Source organism: Microcebus murinus, chromosome 1 (genome assembly GCF_040939455.1).
Source record: "Microcebus murinus isolate Inina chromosome 1, M.murinus_Inina_mat1.0, whole genome shotgun sequence".
Taxonomy (NCBI): domain Eukaryota; kingdom Metazoa; phylum Chordata; class Mammalia; order Primates; family Cheirogaleidae; genus Microcebus; species Microcebus murinus.
In genome coordinates this window covers 3514226-3531940 of record NC_134104.1, presented here as the reverse complement: position 1 = coordinate 3531940, position 17715 = coordinate 3514226, and the positions used below count along the sequence as shown (strand labels likewise).

At 60.9% G+C, this 17715-nt stretch overlaps 1 protein-coding gene across 1 annotated transcript in view; it reads left to right on the top strand.

Moving 5' to 3' along the window:
* The window catches only part of UMODL1 (uromodulin like 1), a 64957-nt gene that overhangs the window by 25052 nt on the left and 22190 nt on the right, over positions 1 to 17715 (top strand). The window contains exons 10-17 of the mRNA XM_076008839.1: positions 1934 to 2188; positions 4568 to 4680; positions 6152 to 6371; positions 11462 to 11599; positions 12568 to 12794; positions 12939 to 13137; positions 14902 to 15159; positions 17063 to 17175. Of these exons, the coding sequence (XP_075864954.1) occupies positions 1934 to 2188; positions 4568 to 4680; positions 6152 to 6371; positions 11462 to 11599; positions 12568 to 12794; positions 12939 to 13137; positions 14902 to 15159; positions 17063 to 17175 (1523 nt within the window). The remainder of the gene's footprint in view (positions 1 to 1933; positions 2189 to 4567; positions 4681 to 6151; positions 6372 to 11461; positions 11600 to 12567; positions 12795 to 12938; positions 13138 to 14901; positions 15160 to 17062; positions 17176 to 17715) is intronic.

Sequence of the window (17715 nt, the reverse complement as noted above, 5' to 3'; positions counted from 1 at the left end):
CGGCCCACGATGTGGGGGGCCGTCTGCAGCCCACCGGTGTGCTGTCTCCACGTCACATGGTTTCTGAATGGCACCAGGGAGACAGGTCGCAGGCCTTTCCTATTTGCAGTCTGTTGGGCCGTCACTGTCCCCCACCGACGGGGATGAGACATGCTTGGTGCTGAGTCTCGGCTGCACAGAAGTACAACAGCCAGCGCTTTTCGAGGGTTTTTTTAGAAAAGACACCGTGGCCCTTCCTTCCTTTTTCAATGAGACATACGGTCCCAAGGAACAGACTGAAAAGCTGTGTGGTCGTTAGGCCAGAAAGTGGGGGGAAGGGGGGGAACTTTTTGATTTAGGTGGCCCTGGAGAGGGAGGCGTGGCCCATAGTCTTAGGCCCCAAGCTTGGGGCCACCCTCTGTTGAAATGTTTTCGATTCTCTTGCCACAGAGGAAAACACCATAAAGAATGAACTGTGTCCACGCTGATTTCTATAACCAATATGCAGAAAAATACTGGACAACTCAGTAAAAAGTGCAGATGTGTCTTTTCAAAAATGCACCCTACCTCTCTCTCCTGGAAGTCTTATTAGGACATAGCCAGAATTTGGACAGATGTCACTGATCCTGTCCAAGTAAGGCAGGGAGGGAGGGAGGGCTGAGCTTCCCATGATTTGTACCCATCTACTCTGAGTGGCTCCGGCAGGGTGTACAGAGAGAATGCGGGCAGCCACGGGGAGGCAGGAGTTACACGAGGCAGCTCAGCACTTGGCTTGCAGGGAGAGGCAGCAGGGCTATGTCACATGACTAGGATTGGGTACTAAATTGGATTCTGAGCTTCTTGGCAGCCAAAGCAAAAAGGGAAATGAGTTGGGTTATACTGTCTTTATATATATATATATATATATATGTATATATATATATATATGCATTTGTTATTGAGAGGATGCATACACATGTGTTTGGAAACACAGAATTTTTTCCTTATACTAGGCAGTCTATGTCCCATGAATCCTTACATAAAGGGCTATGGGAAAACACATACTTTGAAATCATTTTTTCTTTACTATGGTTTTGCAAAAGATTGTTTTAAAAAAATTCCTCACTGCTTGTTTTTTATAGAACTGAAATTCTGATGTGAAAATTCTGGTGCCTAGACCGAGGGCCACCTACTTTTTACATAATTCATACCACCCAGATAGGTGCCGTGGAGCCAGACTTTTTCCACCCAAAAAAGAACTTTAATTCTATTTGAGTACGAGATATATACGGGTTGGTACGGTTGAGCTTTGCTGTCTGCAGCGTGGATTGCAACAGGAGCGAGTGAAGGGCTATAAAGGAAGCTCAGCCCGAACCCCGAGTCGAGCCTGCTTCCTGGTGGGGACCGTGTCAGGGGGTGCAGCCGTCCCTGAGCCAACGACCAAACGCTCGTCATGCATCGGGGTGGCCCGGGGCCCGTGAGTGTGTGGCCAGGCGGTCATTGTAGACGCAGCACAGACACGTTGCACTGTGATGGCCATCGCCACACATGCTTTCCCCGCAGTGACTCAGTCCCCAGAGAGCACATCTGACCTCCTGGTGACCACCCATTCTGGATCACATAAAAAGCCACACAAGGCAGAGTTATTCACTGGGTAGACTGAGGCACACTTAGATCAGCCACCCCTCTAACTCCATTCCGTGATGGGGTGGGGGGCTGAGATTTCAGCCTCAGACATCTTTACCGTCTCCGTTAAACCTCAACACTCCCATGGTCTCCCCGCAACCCTAAACTACCTTCCGAAATTACTCAGGCGTTCTGAGAAAAGGAAGGCTGGGTTGGATTCATAATCGCTGGAGAATCGGTTGGTCAACTTGATGGATAAATCGGTGAGGCTAAGTGAAGTCGAGGCTGTGTCACCTGCTTTGCAGGTGAACCCCTCCGACACCCGTGCGTCCTCCTCACTCTGCCGTAGATTGTCCTCCAATCCGCGACTACATGGCCCTCGACGTCACCAGCGGCGGTTTCCGTGTGTCCTGGGGCGTCAACGCCACCCGGAGCCGCACGTTCCATGTGCAGGTGTTCAGGGGCGAGGAGCTGCTCTGGAGTGCCGAGACCGAGGGCCCGGGCCTGGCCGTGGCCGGGCTGGAGGCCGGGGCGCTGTACGGGGTGAAGACCAGCTACCAGGGCTGCGGGGCCAACGTCTCCGCTGCGCTGGCCGTCAAAACCGGTAAGGCCACCAGTCAGAGTCAGGTAGCTGGCAGTGTCTTCCGGCCCAGTCCCCTGGCCCCAGCCCTGCGTGTCGTTCTTGCTACAAGCAGGGCGGGAAGTCGTCGATCTCCCGGCTTGGCAGGGTGTCGTGTTGGCCTGTGTGTGCCCGCCCAGCTCCTCTTCCTGTTTGGGGCTCACTCTCACGTCTCGGGCGATGACACAGAGTGACTCGGCAGGTGGCAGCCACCGGCATGCGTGTGAAGGCCTTTGCCACCCCGGACCCCCCAAAACCGAGGCCGTCTGACTCCCCACAGCCAGCCGGAGCGTGTGAAGGCCTTTGCCACCCCGGACCCCCCAAAACCGAGGCCGTCTGACTCCCCACAGCCAGCCGGAGCGCCGCAGGTGTCTGCAGGAAGCAGAACGCCCTGCTTCCCACGGGGCGGACGGGAAAGCTAACGCCCTGCCCGCCGCGTGTGTGCCGGGAGAAGACTTTTTTTCCGGAAACAAACAAGACACACGCGTGTGCTCTGGATGCGTGTCGGGAAGGCTGCTGTGGGGTTCGTCCGGCTCTCTCCCGGGCAGCCCACCTGGGGTCTCGCCTGCTGCCCGGGGTGCCGGGTGGTGAGCAGCCTCGGTCAGGGTAGGCGGAAGTCCCCCGGGCTGGCCTGGTGCCGCAAGTGTGAACGTGTGCGGGGCAGCGGCCTCACCCTCCCGTGGGGAGCAGGGGGCGCCCCAGGAGGGGCCTTCAGGCTTGTGTCTGGGCAGAGCGTGCACAGCACAGCACAGCCGAGTGACACCCTGTTGGGCTCTGTCTCACGCACAAAGATCAGCGCTAGTGCCAGGGACTGGTGGCAGAGAATGATCGTCGGAAGGAGCAGGCCTTCTGTGACTCGGCCCTAACCCTTTAGCGCCCAAGGGGGCCTCATGCTGAGTTGTCAGCCCCAGCACGGGCGCCCTGCCCCGTCCCCCCACCCCAAGACCCTGCCGAGCAAAACGCAAGCCCTTGACTTTGCACGAGGCCTCCAGTTTCCCAGCAGATGTCCCTCATCTGCCCATTTTATTTTCAAACACTCCAGGGGTTAAGTGGAGGAACAGTCTTCTCCTTTGAGGAAGCTGAGGCCTGACAGGTGTCAGGTGTATAGGGCCATCGTCCAGACACGAACGTTGACCTCTGCTGGGACAGGCAAGGGGAACTTGTGGCTCCTTCCTACCCCAGCAAACCCGTGTCCCCGGGAACCAACACCTGTGTTCCCCTGCCAGACATAGGTTCCAGAAGGCTCCTGCGCTACCGGCTTGTGCCACCCCTGCCTTGATTTGCTTCCCTTCTCCATACTGTAAACACAGTACGAACAGCTTGGTTGCTTTAAAGGCCCATCCGACTCAGCCACCAACGCTGGGAGGCAGCAGGTGCTGTGGCCGTGGCCAATGCCCAGAGCACGGTGTTTCTGGCCACCCCGAGGCTCTATGATCGCCGCTGTCTGAGAATCAGCGGCCACGGGGGTCCCTCTTGCTGAGCTGGGAGATTCAGAGGGGCCTGGCCCGACCTGGAAACATACACTGTGCAATGTCGGTGACACTTTTGTGGCCTTTTGTGTGGCATGCATAGGGGGTGCACCGTGTGATGGCCCCTGACCCACGGGCCCGGAGCTTGCCAGGCAGGGGACGGGCAGGGTGGGGCACCTCTTTGAGCGCCCACCAGACACAATCAGAGAAACGTGCAGAGTTGCCTCGGGGTCCGCTTGTGATGCCCACCGACTCTCGTGCTGTGCGTGCGGGTTTTGCGCTTGGCAGTGAGAGAGACATGTGTCCCCCTGTCCCATCTTCAGTCTTTTTCCTGCTTTGCTTGTGTCCAAAGGTGAGGCAGCCTCCCCCGCAGGTGGGCAGCCCAGTGTGCCGGGGCGGGGCACAGTGCCGAGAGGCGGGACTTCCAGCGTAGGGCCCGGCTCGTCCTGGGCAGACGCGCGCTCTGATGTTGAGGGCCTGGGCGAGGGCGCGGTGTGGAGACCTGGTAGAACCAGGCTTGTGACCAAGGAAAGAGCAGCCGCCTCATAGGACAGCACTGTCAGAGGGGCCTCTGTCCCCTGCACGCGCTGGTTGGATCCTGCAAGCTCCTGCTGCTGTGGACTGCGTGTGGCGTTTGCACCTTCCCCGCTTCGACGTCCTGCCCTGGACATAGAAGAGTGCGTTTATGTCACGAGTGCCTGTCCCTCCAGCACAGAGGAGATGCTCCTTACATTCATTCCCCCCAGTTTGGCTGCCGCAATCTAGATTCACGTCTCAATCTATTTTTGAGAATAATTTCCCTGCCAAAGAATAGGCATCATGGAAAACATTAACAGAAAAGCCTGTGACTTCTGACCACAGGAATTCGGCTAATTCTCATTACTGTCTGTCTCAGATGCCCGAGTGTTTGAAGTCACAATAAGGATCGTAAACCGCAACTGGACGGAGCAGCTACTCAACCGCAGCAGTGTGGAGCACCAGGACTTTGCTACACAGCTGCTGCACGAGGTAAAGCCCAAACCCAAGTGCGTGGCAAGATTGCGTGTTGCTGCAGCCCCAGGGGTGGGGGTAGGGAAGCCACATCACACCATAATTGCTCAAAAGCTTCCCCTCCTTGTATGGGGTACTTAACCTGGATACTGGGCAGGTCCAGCTTTAGAATATGCATCTTTATTCAAATGGTCCCCACGGCTGGTTTTCTGTTGAACTTTCCGTCTTCCTGAGCTGGTGTAGCTTTATTGACATTTACCAACGATCTCGACATCCGCTCTTCCCTTGCGGCTAAAGGGAGACCAAGCCAGAGTGAAACACCATCTGTCCGTGAATAGTGAGTTGGAGGGAAAAGGGACTTCCTAAACTGCCAGGAATCAGGAAAGGTCTGAGGTTTGACCCTCCCTGCAAACTAGCAGGTCAGTCCGCACAGCTTCATGGATGTTGGCAGAAGACACAAGACTCCTGGGTCAGGGATGCAGGACTGACTTATTCACAGCCCAGCCGGTGACGTGGGCGTCGTGTTGGTGCAGTTCCCCCTCCTGCCCTCAAGCCCCACAGGAGATGTGGAGGGCCCAAGGTGATGCACACACAAAGCGGGTCTGTGTCACAGCCGAGGAACCCCAAACTCAGGGAGCCCAGATCTTTTATAACGGGCTGCAAACAAATCTGCCTAAACCTTGCTCTAGGAGGAGACATTATCTTTGTCATATCTGGCAGTAAACACACCAGCCCTTTGCCCTGGAGAGAGCCACTGTCCCTATCTCCCAAGGCTGCTCACTAAACAAGCATCCTTGGGAAGATCTTCTGGAACAAAAGGACAATTAGTGCTCCTGCTTGCAAGTCGGCAGAAATGCCAGGACCCAAGGGTTCCTTTCCAACATGCTCCTGCAGGGGAGTCAGTTTTTGCACGTGTTTAGAGAAGTAAGTCCCTCTCTTTTCCAATGTTCACTCACCCGTGTGTGGGAACAGACTGGCAGGAAGGCAGGGGCCAGGCTGGCGTCTCCCTTACCTGGGCATAGGTGACCCTACGCAGCACCTGGCTCTGTGTGTTTAATGAGGGATACAGCCCAGTAAAGAGGGGACAGCTCCAAATAGCCACCGGGACTGTTGCCTTTGTGGTCCTTCCCCATCAATCAATCGTCCGTCAATCAACCCAATGGTCCCTCCCATGCACCCGCACAAATGGCCTTGGTGCCAGCTGTCAGGACACCCAGGGTAGCTCGTTCTTTGATGCTCCCAGACTGGGAGCTTGGCCGTGGTGGTCACTGAGAGTTCTCCACCCCAGACCAGGCTGGTCCCAGCTGTCCCAGGGAAAACTGGACAGGGCTCTGGGAGCCGGGAGGGCGTCTCTGCTGCCCGAGAGGTCGGCTACAGACAGGGAGGAGGACGGGAGAAGCGGCTCTGTCACCCTGGGCCCCGCTTGAGGGTTTGATGACGTTGACGGATGTCTGTTCTGTCTGAGTGGCTGTGGCCTCTTCCCGGCCAGGTGGAGAACTCCTTCCCGCCGGCGGTCGCTGACTTGCACAGACGTGGGAAGCTGAGGATGCAGGTTGAGTCTCTCCGGGCGGGGAGCGTGGTCGCCAGGCTCAGACTCACGGTGTGGGACCCCGAGTTTCCGGTGGGCGTCTCCACGCTGTCCCCCATGCTCCAGCCCCTGCTGGCGAGCACAGTGTTCCAGATTGACCCTCGGGGGACACGCGTGCAAGGTACACTCTCCCCACCGGCGGCGCTGCGTGCTGCCCTCCGGTCACGGGTAGCCTGGGCGGCTTTGTTCTGAGCCGGTCCCTCCCTGATCCCAGAGGTGGAGCGAAGGAGACACAGCCCCTACTCTGGGTTCCTCCACCCAAACCAGGCCCAGGGCAGTGGCCCAGGAACACCACGGCCACCGGCTGGTCTCCTCAGGCCCAGAACACTGAGCGGGGCAGGGCTGGAGGGTCCATGTGGGTGAGGGGACGGGAGCTCAGGGGATCCGTGGTCAGGGCTCCGGCACCGCCAGGTGGGTGCACCACTGCCCACTTGCAGGTCTATTTCATTAGCCCGTGTTAGTGCATTTCACGTGGTTCTGCCTTGAAGCAGGAGGTCGTAGACGCAGCAGAGACAGACAGAGAGTGAGACAGAGATAGACATAGAAATAGAGAGACAGAGATAAAGATAGAGACAGAGTCCCAGAGACAGAGAGAGACAGAGACGGCAAGATGGTTTTGCGGTTCCAATGCAGGCGTGCATTGCTCTCCTAGCGGTGGGGCACACACAGTCTCTAAGTCAAGGGCCTCCGTTTGGGGCTCGTCTGTGGAAGGGCCCCCTGGCCCCCAGAAGTGCTGGGTCTGAGCATTAGCTCCATCACTGTCTCTGGCTCGAGGTCCCAACTTTCTCCCACCTAGGAGTCCAGGGAAGGCCGGGGATGCCTGCACGTGTGCCCCTGTGTGCTTAGCCTGGGGTCATTCTGTTCATGAGACATCCCTAAGCCCGTAAGGATGGAGATGCTGCAGTGGCGTCTGCACCTGTAGGTCCCACCTGGCTGGGTGGCCAGCGTGGGGGCCGGGCAGGGGCTGGGGTGCTGCGGGGGAGTTCCCTGGTGCTGCCCCGGCACCCCTGAGCCCTGCCCTTCCTCCACACTGCCTGCCCCCCCTTCCTCTGCAGAGCAGGGCCTGTGCTACTCCAGATCTTTGTCACGTAAGGCTCTCGGGCAGGAGGGAGGTATACGTTGAGTGTCGCCCCCTCCCCAAAAGACAGGTCCACCTGGAACTCCAGAATGTGACCTTATTTAGAATAACGTTCTTTGCAGAAGTGATTTAGGTAAGGATCTCTAGATGAGATCATCCTGCAGTTGGATTTAGGTGGGCCCTAAATCCAATGACAAGGGTCCCTACAAGAGACCGAGGAGGGGACACAGACACAGGGGGAGACGCCACATGTCCACCGGAGGCCAAGGTTGCAGTGACGCAGCCGCAAGCCAAGGAACGCCGGAGCCACGCGGCGATGGAAGAGCCGAGGAGGGTCTTGCCTGGGCCCGGGAGCACGGCCCTGCTGGCGCCTTGGTCTGGGAGGTCCCGCCAGAGCCGTGGGAACGAATTCGTGTTGTTCCGGCCCCACTGTGTTCCGGCAGCCGCAGGACACGCGTGCAGAGGGAGATGTGCCTCTCGGGTCTAAGATCCCTAAGTCAGCCTAAGTGCTGCCGCCACCCCGTTCCCCACGAAGTCCGAGCCGCTCGTGGGTCGCCAAGCACCGCCAGCTGGCTTTTGCCCGGCCGAGTTCCCGCCAGCAGCAGCGGGCTGTTCGTGGCACTTTTCGGAGCTGGGCTGCTGCTGCGGGCGGGTGCCCTGTGCAGCTGGCAGGGCTGGCCCTGCGCCTGCAGTCTCCTGGCACCAGAGCCAGCGGAGCAGCCCCTTCCCGGGAGCGCGTGAGGCCGAGCCAGCTGTGGGGAGACGTCCCCCCCCCCCCCGAGGGCCCCAGCTCCAGGGCGGGGACCTGGCGGAGCAGCACGTACGAGGCTGTTCTGCAGAAAAGCAGCCAGCCGCAGCGCGGGAAGCTCCTGGGAAGATGAGAAAAGTCCTCTGCTCCGTGGCTCACACAGAGACGATGCGGCTGGCGTGGTGGGAGCGTCCCCGGATGGTGCTGGACACTCACCGTCTGCGGGCCGACACGTCCCAACCCCGACAGAGGAGGCCGAGGGCGGCCCGCCCGGGGGTCAGGTCGTCACGGCCGCGTCTCCGCCCCACGGGAGGAGGCCGAGTGTGGCGGTTAGGGTAGGCGGAGGTTAGGGTAGGCGGAGGTTAGGGTAGGCGGAGCAGGCTGGAATCCCAGCTCTGACACTCGATCTCTGCGGGACGTGCCTGGCACAAGTGACTTCACCTCCCTGGGCCTCAGTTTGCCCGTCTGTGCAATGGGAAGGCAAGGGCAGCACCCCCCCCCCCACCGAAGTCAGTTGTGTAAACTCAGGGACGGTGCACGGGTGGGGTCAGCACTACTCCTGGCACACACAGCGGGGCGCATTTGTGTCACCTCCAGCTGGCAGGGCACCTCTTCTGGGCCAGCTCTCAAATCTAGGAAGAGTGACTGTCCAGGAAGTACCCCCGGCACCCCGGGTCCCCAGTGGCCCTTCCTCCTCCTGGGGCCCCTCTCCCGGCCCTCCCATCGCTCCCCTTCAACCTCCCCCTCAACAGCGCGGCCCCGCACCTGCCCTCTCTTAAACCCGGCTCTCTGGAGAGGCTCCGGCCAGTCCTCGGTCCTTCTGGGCGAGGACGGGAATCTGGGCTCCCAGCAGGCATCGTTGCAGAGCTTGGCGTTTATGTTTCGGCACCAACAGCGTCTTCTGCGTGAGAGGGTCTGTGGGACCTTGTGGGCGGCCACCTCCTCCTGGCCGGGGGAGGGGACAGAGCAGGTCAAGTTGAGCTGCCGGAAGCTTCCATTCAGCTGCCTGCTCCCGACGGCGTCACTGCCACACAGGCCTGTCCGTCCCCTCGCAGCCGTGGGAGAAGGAACCGGGCGAGGCTGCCCGGCCTGGGCCCCTCACCTGCTGGCCAGGCTGGCACGGTGGGCGGCTTTCTTTCCTTAGACTTGAGGGCTGCTGCCTTTGCCTGGCGTCCGTGCTGGTGGCATCAGAGCCAGGTGCTCTGTGCCTGGCGTCTGTGTTGCCTGCGTCAGAGCCAGGGGCTTGGTCCTCTGCCTCTGTCCCAGGTGTGCATCTGACACAGCCCACAGGAGAGCTGAGGGCTCTGGACCGGGCAGCAGGTGACCACTGAGGAGCCCATGCCTTGCTGGGACGGGGAGCCCAGGAGGTCTGGGGTCTGCGCCTGCTCTGGGCACCTGCAGCTCGTTCCCAGCGGGGCCAATTCAGGTGGGGCACCTGTGCCGGGCAGTCCCAGCTCTGAGGCAGCTGTCCCCGCTCCTCTGGGAATAGCTTTTGTTCTTGTCCCCGTGGGAGCAGAATTTGGCCTCCCTCTTGTTCATCTTCGGCCTTGTTTGGCGGCCTGGGAGGGTGTGAGGTCCCGGCAGCTCTTCCCGCTCCCACACCTGCCTCTTCCTCCTAACTGCAGACTGCTGGCCTCGGGGCTCAACGCAAGGCTAAATAAAACCCTGGGCTGTCTGCCGGGGCGGAGGCTAGGTGAATCACCGGCGCTGGAAATAGACGCCAGGTGCTCGCGGTTTGAGTCAACGTCTGGCGGGAGCCTCTGCTGCCCACAGCCTGGGCTCCGACCCTGCAGCTGGAGGTCGGGCAGCGCCTGGGAAGGAGGTGTGGACGGTGCCCTGGTGGCACGGCAGCCCCGGGCCATGTGCGGGGGCCGGCTTGGCCTTTGCAGCAGCCGACAGCTTGCTGGTTTCTGGGGAAGCTGCTTCTGGAGCGAGCTCATGAGGCAAAGCCAGGAAAACCACAAAACAAGCCTCTCAAGCCCTTGCCTGTGGGGCTTTCTCAGCACAAAACCGAACCAGTCCCTTATCTGGGTCGGAGCTGCTCCGGCACACTGGGCGTGGGTGGGGTGTTCCCGGCACCTCCACCTGCCTCGCTAGAAGCTGCACAGAAGGGCCTGGGGCAGCCCGACCCTCCCTGGCCTGGCTCAGCCCACCCGCCCCCCAGGGAGCCACCCTCGCCCCCCAACCGGCCCCTCCAACAGGGGCAGCTCCCCAGAGCCTCCCCCCGCCAGCCAGCGAGCTCCTCCCAGGGGCCACATACCGGCCCTGTGCCAGCGGCCTCCCTGCGGGGTGGGGCGGGGGGACTCTCGGGGCTGTCGGGAAGCTGCCCCCACCCCGGCTCCCCTGGCCTCAAGTGCAGCTTGCAGTATTTTTCCCTTAAGTCGTCACTCACACACACTGTTCAGTCATGTGTCGAAGTGCACGGGGCCATCGCATTCCATTTCTTGGAGCAGGTACAGGGATGCATGGCGGTCACCACGGAGACCAGAGGGGAAGAGCGGAATGGGGGGAGGGGAAGGGAATGGCGTCGCGGGTGAGTTCTGTGCCGTGAACACTGACGGGAAATGTGGGGCGTGTGTGCACAGTGGGGGTGGGGGCAGGCTTGGTGAGGACTGGGGGGTGGGGCCACAGGGGTGGCTGACCCACCACTCCTCCTCCCCGAGTCTAAGTGGCCAGGGCTTGCCAGGGCTGACATCACACGGGGATATTGGGGTGCAAGAGGAGGTGTCAAGGCCATTCCTGTACCTGTTGGGACACCTGGATGCTCTGAGTGGCATGGGAAGTGCGTGCCATACTTAGCTGGCCCCTCCCGGCTCAGTTGTTTTTCTGTTTCTTGGTCAAAACACTATTTATTGGGGGGTGTTGGCGCATGAAAGAGAAGAAAGCAGCTCCACTTGCTGGTGTGAGGACACAGAATGACCGAGGGAGGGGCACAGTCACGCCTGTGGGTGCTCACCCACCCCGGGAGCAGCCCCTCCTAAGCTCTGCCCCCATGTAAGCCAGCCGACGGTGAAGGTGCACTCAGGCTCCCACCCCGTAGGGCAGGCATCCTCAAACTACGGCCCTCGGCCACATGCGGCCAGCCGAGGACATTTATCCGGCCCGCTGGGTGTTTTTGCCGCTGCTGCCAGTCCTGCTTAGCGGCCGACTAGTCCTGGGCCCACAGTGCGCATGTGTGGAATGTGCCCGCACTCTCCAGCGGCCCTCCCACGGTCTGAGGGGCAGTGAACTGGGCCCCTGTTTAAAAAGTTTGAGGACCCCTGCTGCAGGGCCATCTGTTCCTGGCCGGCCACCACAGCGAGGTCGGAAGAGCTCTGTTCTGGGGCCGCCTGTTTCCCGGCTGGTCTCTGGCCCGCTGCTCACCGCTGCATCCTATCTCCCGCAGACTGGGACGAGTGTGCGGACAGCTCGGAGCACGACTGCTCGCCCAACGCCCGATGCGTCAACCTCGAGGGCTCCTACACCTGCCAGTGCCGCTCGGCCAGGGACGCCAACCCCTCCAGGGCCGGCCGGGTCTGTGAGGGTGCGTGTCCCCCTCCCCCCTCCCCAGCTCTGGGACGGGCCCTGGCCCTGGGGCCCCGGGGACGAGGCAGGGCCAAGGGCCCAGGAGAGTGTGAGCCTTTGCTTTTAAAGTCAGGAGAAGGAAATTAACATGATGAGAGTGCGCACATGGATAACCGAGGATCCAGCTTGGACTCTGTTCATCTCCATCCCCATGCTGCTGTTGTGGATATGGTTTTTATTAGACTCTTTATGGAGGGATGCTTGGGCCGTGAAGGCCAAGTTCTGGGGGTCCACAAAAGTTAGGGTGTGGCCCCGGGAGGTGGGTCCCTCTCTCCCCAGGTGGCCTTGCGCCCGGCCCGAGAGGGTGTGGAGGCCCAGGTGTGCTGGAGAGGGACCCGGGGGGGGTGTCTTCTGGGCCCCAGGCCCGCCACGTCTTGGCCCCAAGTGACTTTTAGGGGCTAGTTCTGATTGGTGGGTGGGTGCTACCCGGGGTGTCAAGCAGAGTGGCAGGAGGCCACACGCAGACCTGGCATGCCGTGACTGACGCAGCGTCTGTCTGGACGCGGGTGGCAGAGGTGCCCGGCCCACGCCTGCCACCCGCAGCTCGGGCCTTTCTGGCTGGAAGGAGCAGTTGAGAATTACTCCCCGGGGAAAATATTCCTTAAACGTTGGGTGTGTTGCCCTGCCTCCTCGTGTCCCCAGCCTGTCTTCACCTGATGTCCAGCAAGCTGATGAGAACATCCAGCACCGAGTCCCACACTGAGCGCACACCTGGGGGGAATTGCCCCATTTTCCCGAAGCCCCGATGGGTTAGTCTGAGGCTGCGAGAACCAAACCTTGCATTCGAGTCTGGGCTCTGGGGCCACGGGGCCAGAGCAGCAGTGCCCGCTTTGAGAGGGGCACTCTTGCTCATGGGGCGGGGGATGGCAGGCTCTGTGCAGACATTGCTGGACCCGGCGCCCCACCTGACGGCGGCTGTTTTGGCAGGTGACCTGGTGAGCCCCTCGGACAATGTGCTGACTTCGGCAGCAGCTCCCAGCACAGGACCAACATTCCCCGGCCCGGAGACCTCCCCCCCGTCACCCAGCCCCGCGCTCCTGCGGGCCACGTCTGCGGCAGGCCAGGCCCAGACCCCAGGGCCCCCGCCCGGGAGAGGGGGCAGTGGCACCGTCGGGCACTACAGGAACAGCACAGGGCAAGGAGTGGAGGAGGAGGCACCCAGCGCGGCCCCAGGCCTGGGGACAGGCCAGAGAAGCACCGGTGGGGTGACTGGCGCCACCTCCTCCCCCAGCGTTCCTGCGCCAGCCCACAGCTCCCCTCAGAGGGCCACAGGGGCCCCACTGGACCCCCCTGGACAGTTCCTGGGAAACTCCAGCACGGGGCCCCCCTCCTGGCCCATCCCTGCCGAGGGCCCCACCGGCCACGTGGCGTGGCACGCCAGCCTCCCCACGCGGGAGACACCTCTGAACTCCACGTGGCTGCAGAGGGAGGATCCTGGACGCTCTCAGCCCCCAGACCTGCCGTCAGCCCCCACGCCTCTGACACCCGCCGCCTGCGGTGAGTGCCTAGAGTGGAGTGGTACCTCCCGGGGAGGGGACCCTGAGAGGTGCAGGCGGGTCAGAGCCTGTTAGCAACGCTCGGGTGGTCTGCCCCGTCCCTCACTCGGGCCGTCTGCCCCGTCCCTCACTCGGGCCGTCTGCCCTGTCCCATGCACGGGGAAACCAGGAGCAGAGCAGCTGTCCCTTGGCGGCTGGTTTCTGGTCCAGCTAGGAGGCAAGCTTGTCCCGGGCTTGTCCCAGCCCTCTCCTCCCCCTCACAGGCTCCGTGCCGGCGGCAGCGGGGGCAGAGGTCAGGCTTCAGGCTTCGGGAGCCGACTCTGGGTCTGGGTGCCCGTGTAGAGGCAGGTGCTGGAGCAGTCCCTGGGGTGCTGGCCACCCCTGCAGTCCTGCCCCCAGCAGCGCTGTGCCCCAGCCTGCCACAGCCTCCAGCAGCCGTGCCACCCCACAAAACTGCATCCCCAGCTGTGCTGCACCCCTATAGCTCTCCGTGCAGGACACCCCCCACGGGTGTCCTGTCCCCCAGCCATGCCCGAACCCCAGGTGCACGTGCTGCACAGAGAGGGGTTAGCCATCACCGAGGGGAGTCAGGGCAGCTCTGTGCAGGGCCTGGCCTGGCCACTTCTCCCGGGAGCTCACAGCACTCGCCCCACCCTGGCTGCCCCCACCTGGACTGTTAATGTGAGCCCCATCAAAGCGTTTCCCGCCAAACAGCACAGGCCTCCGACTGAACTCTCACGCCCTTGTGGCCAGCACTGGGCAGGGACCTGGTCTCCCTGTCAGGCAGCTCTGCAGCCAGCAGAGACCTCTGTGTTGACCCCTGCTAAGCCCGCCAGGCGTGGTGGGCAACGCTCTGAAGACCCCCAGAGCCTGCTCGAGGGGCTTTCCTTCCTGGAAGTGCAGGGACCTCCGGGGTGTATTTGAGCCGTCCTCTTGTGGACGGAAAAAATCCAAGCCTTGAAATATTTGAAAGAAGTTTATTCTGAGCCAAGTTTGAGGACCATGACCCGGAGCCACTCTCAAGAAGCCTTGAGCAGGTGGACTCGCTGTGTCTGGGTTACAGTTCAGTTTTATACCTTTTCAGAGAGACAAGGGTTACAGGCAGAGTCACAAATCAATATATGAGAGGTTGGTTTGGCCTAAAAAGGTGGGACATTTCCAAGCGGAGAGGCTTACAGGTTATAGGTGGGTTTAAAGATTCTTTGGCTGGCAATTGGCTGGGAGAGTTAGACTTTATCTAGAAGACCAGAAAGGATGTGCTTATTTTCAGATAAGGGTGTGAGCACTCTGGGAGGTCCAGACAGGAGGACGTTTTAAATTTATGATAGGCCCCTGCTAGGATGCTTGAGTTAAGACAGGGGCTTCTTATCTTTTCAGTGCTGTTAATGCCACACCGGAATGAGGTTGGGAAATAAACCCCGCTGAGTGGGAATTTACCATTTGTCAGCCTAACCCAGCCGGCCTCCTTAGGAAGGAGTTTTTAGCAAAAGAAAAAAAGATCAGAGTTCAGTCCCCCTCTAAAACAAAACCAAAGCAGACACTGCTTCCCGCCGTCCTGCGGGGGCTGCAGCCCTCAGGAGCCCTGCTTGGGAGGTTCGCTCAGGAGGAGCCGTCCCAGGACGCGCCTCGGCTGGTGTCACCTGCGAACCCCTCGTGGCCACGTCGAGATGTGCTTGATTTTCGGCCTTGGCTGGCCGAGGCCTCTCTTCCCTCCGTCCTCTGAGCAGCCGGGGTTGACTTTTGGAATTTCTGTTCCGCCCGCCAGGCCCCGTCTCCCTCGGGAGGGTGACGGTCTCCAACGTGACCAGCACGGGCTTCCGCCTGGCGTGGGCAGAGGGTCCCAGCCCGAGCCCCACTTTCCGGATCATGCTGACTTCCCCTCGGGGCGCCTCGGTGGGCCTGGAGACCCGGCACGCCAGCGTGTTGCTGTCGGGGCTGGAGCCCGGCGTGCTGCACGAGGTGGAGGTGGTGGCCACGGCCTGCGGGGTGGAAGGCGCCAGAGCGCGCCTGAAAGTGCGCACAGGTACGGGGCCCCGTGCGCTTTAAAGGGCGGGAGAAAGAGTATGGGGAAAGGTTTCCAGCGGGTTAAGGTTCAACGACCAGATTTCTCTGTGGGCTGCTGGGCTTGCATTGTCTTCTGAGCGTGGGGGCGTCTGGCTCACTCCCCCCCCCCACCCCCCCGGGAGGCAGGTGCGCACACAGGTGGCATCGCGAGTGCCCCAGACTCCGCCCCTGCAGAGGCGGGCTCGTCCCCGTCCTCGGGTACGTGACTGGGCAAACGCACGTGGCGCTGGTCTGTTGAGCAGAGTCCACTCCCTCCGACCTCCTCACCCCGACGCCTGGCTTTCGGGGAGGGCGGGGGACTGGCGGCCAGACGGACGCCGTGCGAACGGCCCGCCAGAGCCCGAGGCCACCGAGGAAAGGGTGGTGGCAGACTCGGGAGACAGCAAATCAAACAGACTCAGTAAGCTGGAGCTGATCACTGACAGCGGTTTGGTTACACACATTTGGGTAAAACTCCTCATTCCTCCTCATTCGAGTGTCACCTGGGTGTCCTTTTAGATGTGTACCTTACCTGAGTGGCCAAGGGCGCGTCTGATGTTTTGGGTCTGCCTCAGGCACCTTACTGAGCATTGACAGCCCTGGTCTCCTCGGCGGGGAGCACACGCCTGGGGGGGTGGTGCCACAGATGACCTATTGGGGCGCAGTGAGAAAAGTTTAGGACTTTTACTTATGTACTTTAAAGTACTACTCAGCCATGGGCTGGGGAATTGGAGACCCAGACGGAGTAGGGTGACGCTAATCGTGCAAGTTCATGGCCAGCTGGAGAGTGGGGGGCTGGCGTTGGCTGGGCGCTCAGGCAGGGCGGCCCCCGGGGGCTGTGAGCCGGTGCTGGGCCCTGACGGTCCCACCCACCCTGGAAGGGACAAGCTGTCTGCGTGATCCTGAGCGTGCTCCTGCCCGTGCTCCCTCCCTGATTCTGCGGTTTTGGGATTAGGCTGCCTGAGCCAGCTGCTGCCGCGCTGGACCGAGAGCCTCAGGTGCAGCGACAGCAATGGCCCCAAGGACCTGGGGTTCAGGGTTCATCCAGGAGTGCGTAGTGGGACAGCTTAGCCGGATGGCTTGTGGCTCATCTGAAGCCTGAGTGAGAAGCTCTGGGGGACGGACTCTAGGTCCCCTGGGAGGAGGAGAGCCTCGCTGCTCTCCTGCCCTGCCCAGGACACCTGGGGCATGTGGCAGGTGCTTCCCGGCTGTCTGGTGAGGGGCGGGCTGAGAACTGAGGCGGCCACCTTGCCGGGGGCCGGATGCAGCGGTGACGTTCCTGGACTACGTGCATGTCCCATGTACTCCTAAAATCCCTCTGCGGGTGGTGGTGGTGGGGGCAGGATTTAGATGGAACAGAAGATGCCAAAGGCGGGACTGCCCTTAGCCTGCAAGAGGTCTGGGGGGCACGTGGGGTGGGGGGAGGGGGAAGCCGGCCTGGCTCTGAAGGGGACCCCGGGCACCCTGTTGTGGTGTGGGGTCAGGCGCCCCTGCGTCCTGGTCTACCAGGGACAGCCCAGGTGGCACTTGTGACCCTGGCAAGATCATTTGATCTCAAAGTCATCCCGGCTCGCTGGCCCGTTGTCTGAGCACCCCAGCACGCGTGACGGCAGCGAGGGAGGGAGGCTGCGCCGGGCTGGAGCACAGTGGCAGAGGCTGAGCTGGTTCCGGAAGGTTCTCCCTCTGCGCTTGAGCTCTGTCCTGTGTCCTCTGCAGTCGGGGGCGGGGTGGGGGGAGGCGGCGTGCCTCCTTCCCGCAGGGCAGGTCAGCCAGTGCGCTGCTCTCCCTGGCCAACGTGGAAGTGGGACCATGAAGACGGAAACCGTGGTCTGTCGCTAACGCGCGCCCTTGCAAACATGCTTCCTCCCCCCCCCCCCACGCAGCGGCCCAGAAGCTCAGCGGGCAGGTGAGGATAGCGAACGTGCGGTTCTCGGACTCCTTCCGCAACACGAGCAGCCGGGAGTATCGGGACTTCCTAGAACTGTTCTTCAGGATGGTACGTGGGCGGCAGCAGAGCCTGCTTCCTCTTGGGAGGGAAGGAGGGCGGGGTGGGCAGAATTCTGGTCTGGTCCAAGCAGGAAAGGCAGGCCAGCAGACGGAGACGACGTTTCCTCTCGCGCACTCGTGCTCCACGCTGCTCTGCGCCCAGTGAAACTTCTTTGTCCATTGTGGGACCCTGTGGAGCACACAGCCCCTTCCCTGTTTAAAAAAACTTAAAAAAATTGCGAGCTATTTCATGCACCGTAAAATCCACACCTGTAAACTGTAAAATTCAGTGCTGTGGACTATTTGGAAAAATGGTGCAACTGTCACCACTATCTGATTCCAGAACATTTTCACCACCCCAAAAAGAAACCTTGCCCCATTGGAAGTCACCCTCCCCAGCCCCTGGCAGCCAGTACTCTGCTTCCTGTCTCCGTGGATCTGCCTATTCCGGATATATCATAGAAATGGGGTACTGTGGCATGTGGCCTTCTGCGTCTGCCTTCTTTCACTTAAAATAATGTTTTCAAGTTTACCCATGTAGCATGCGTCC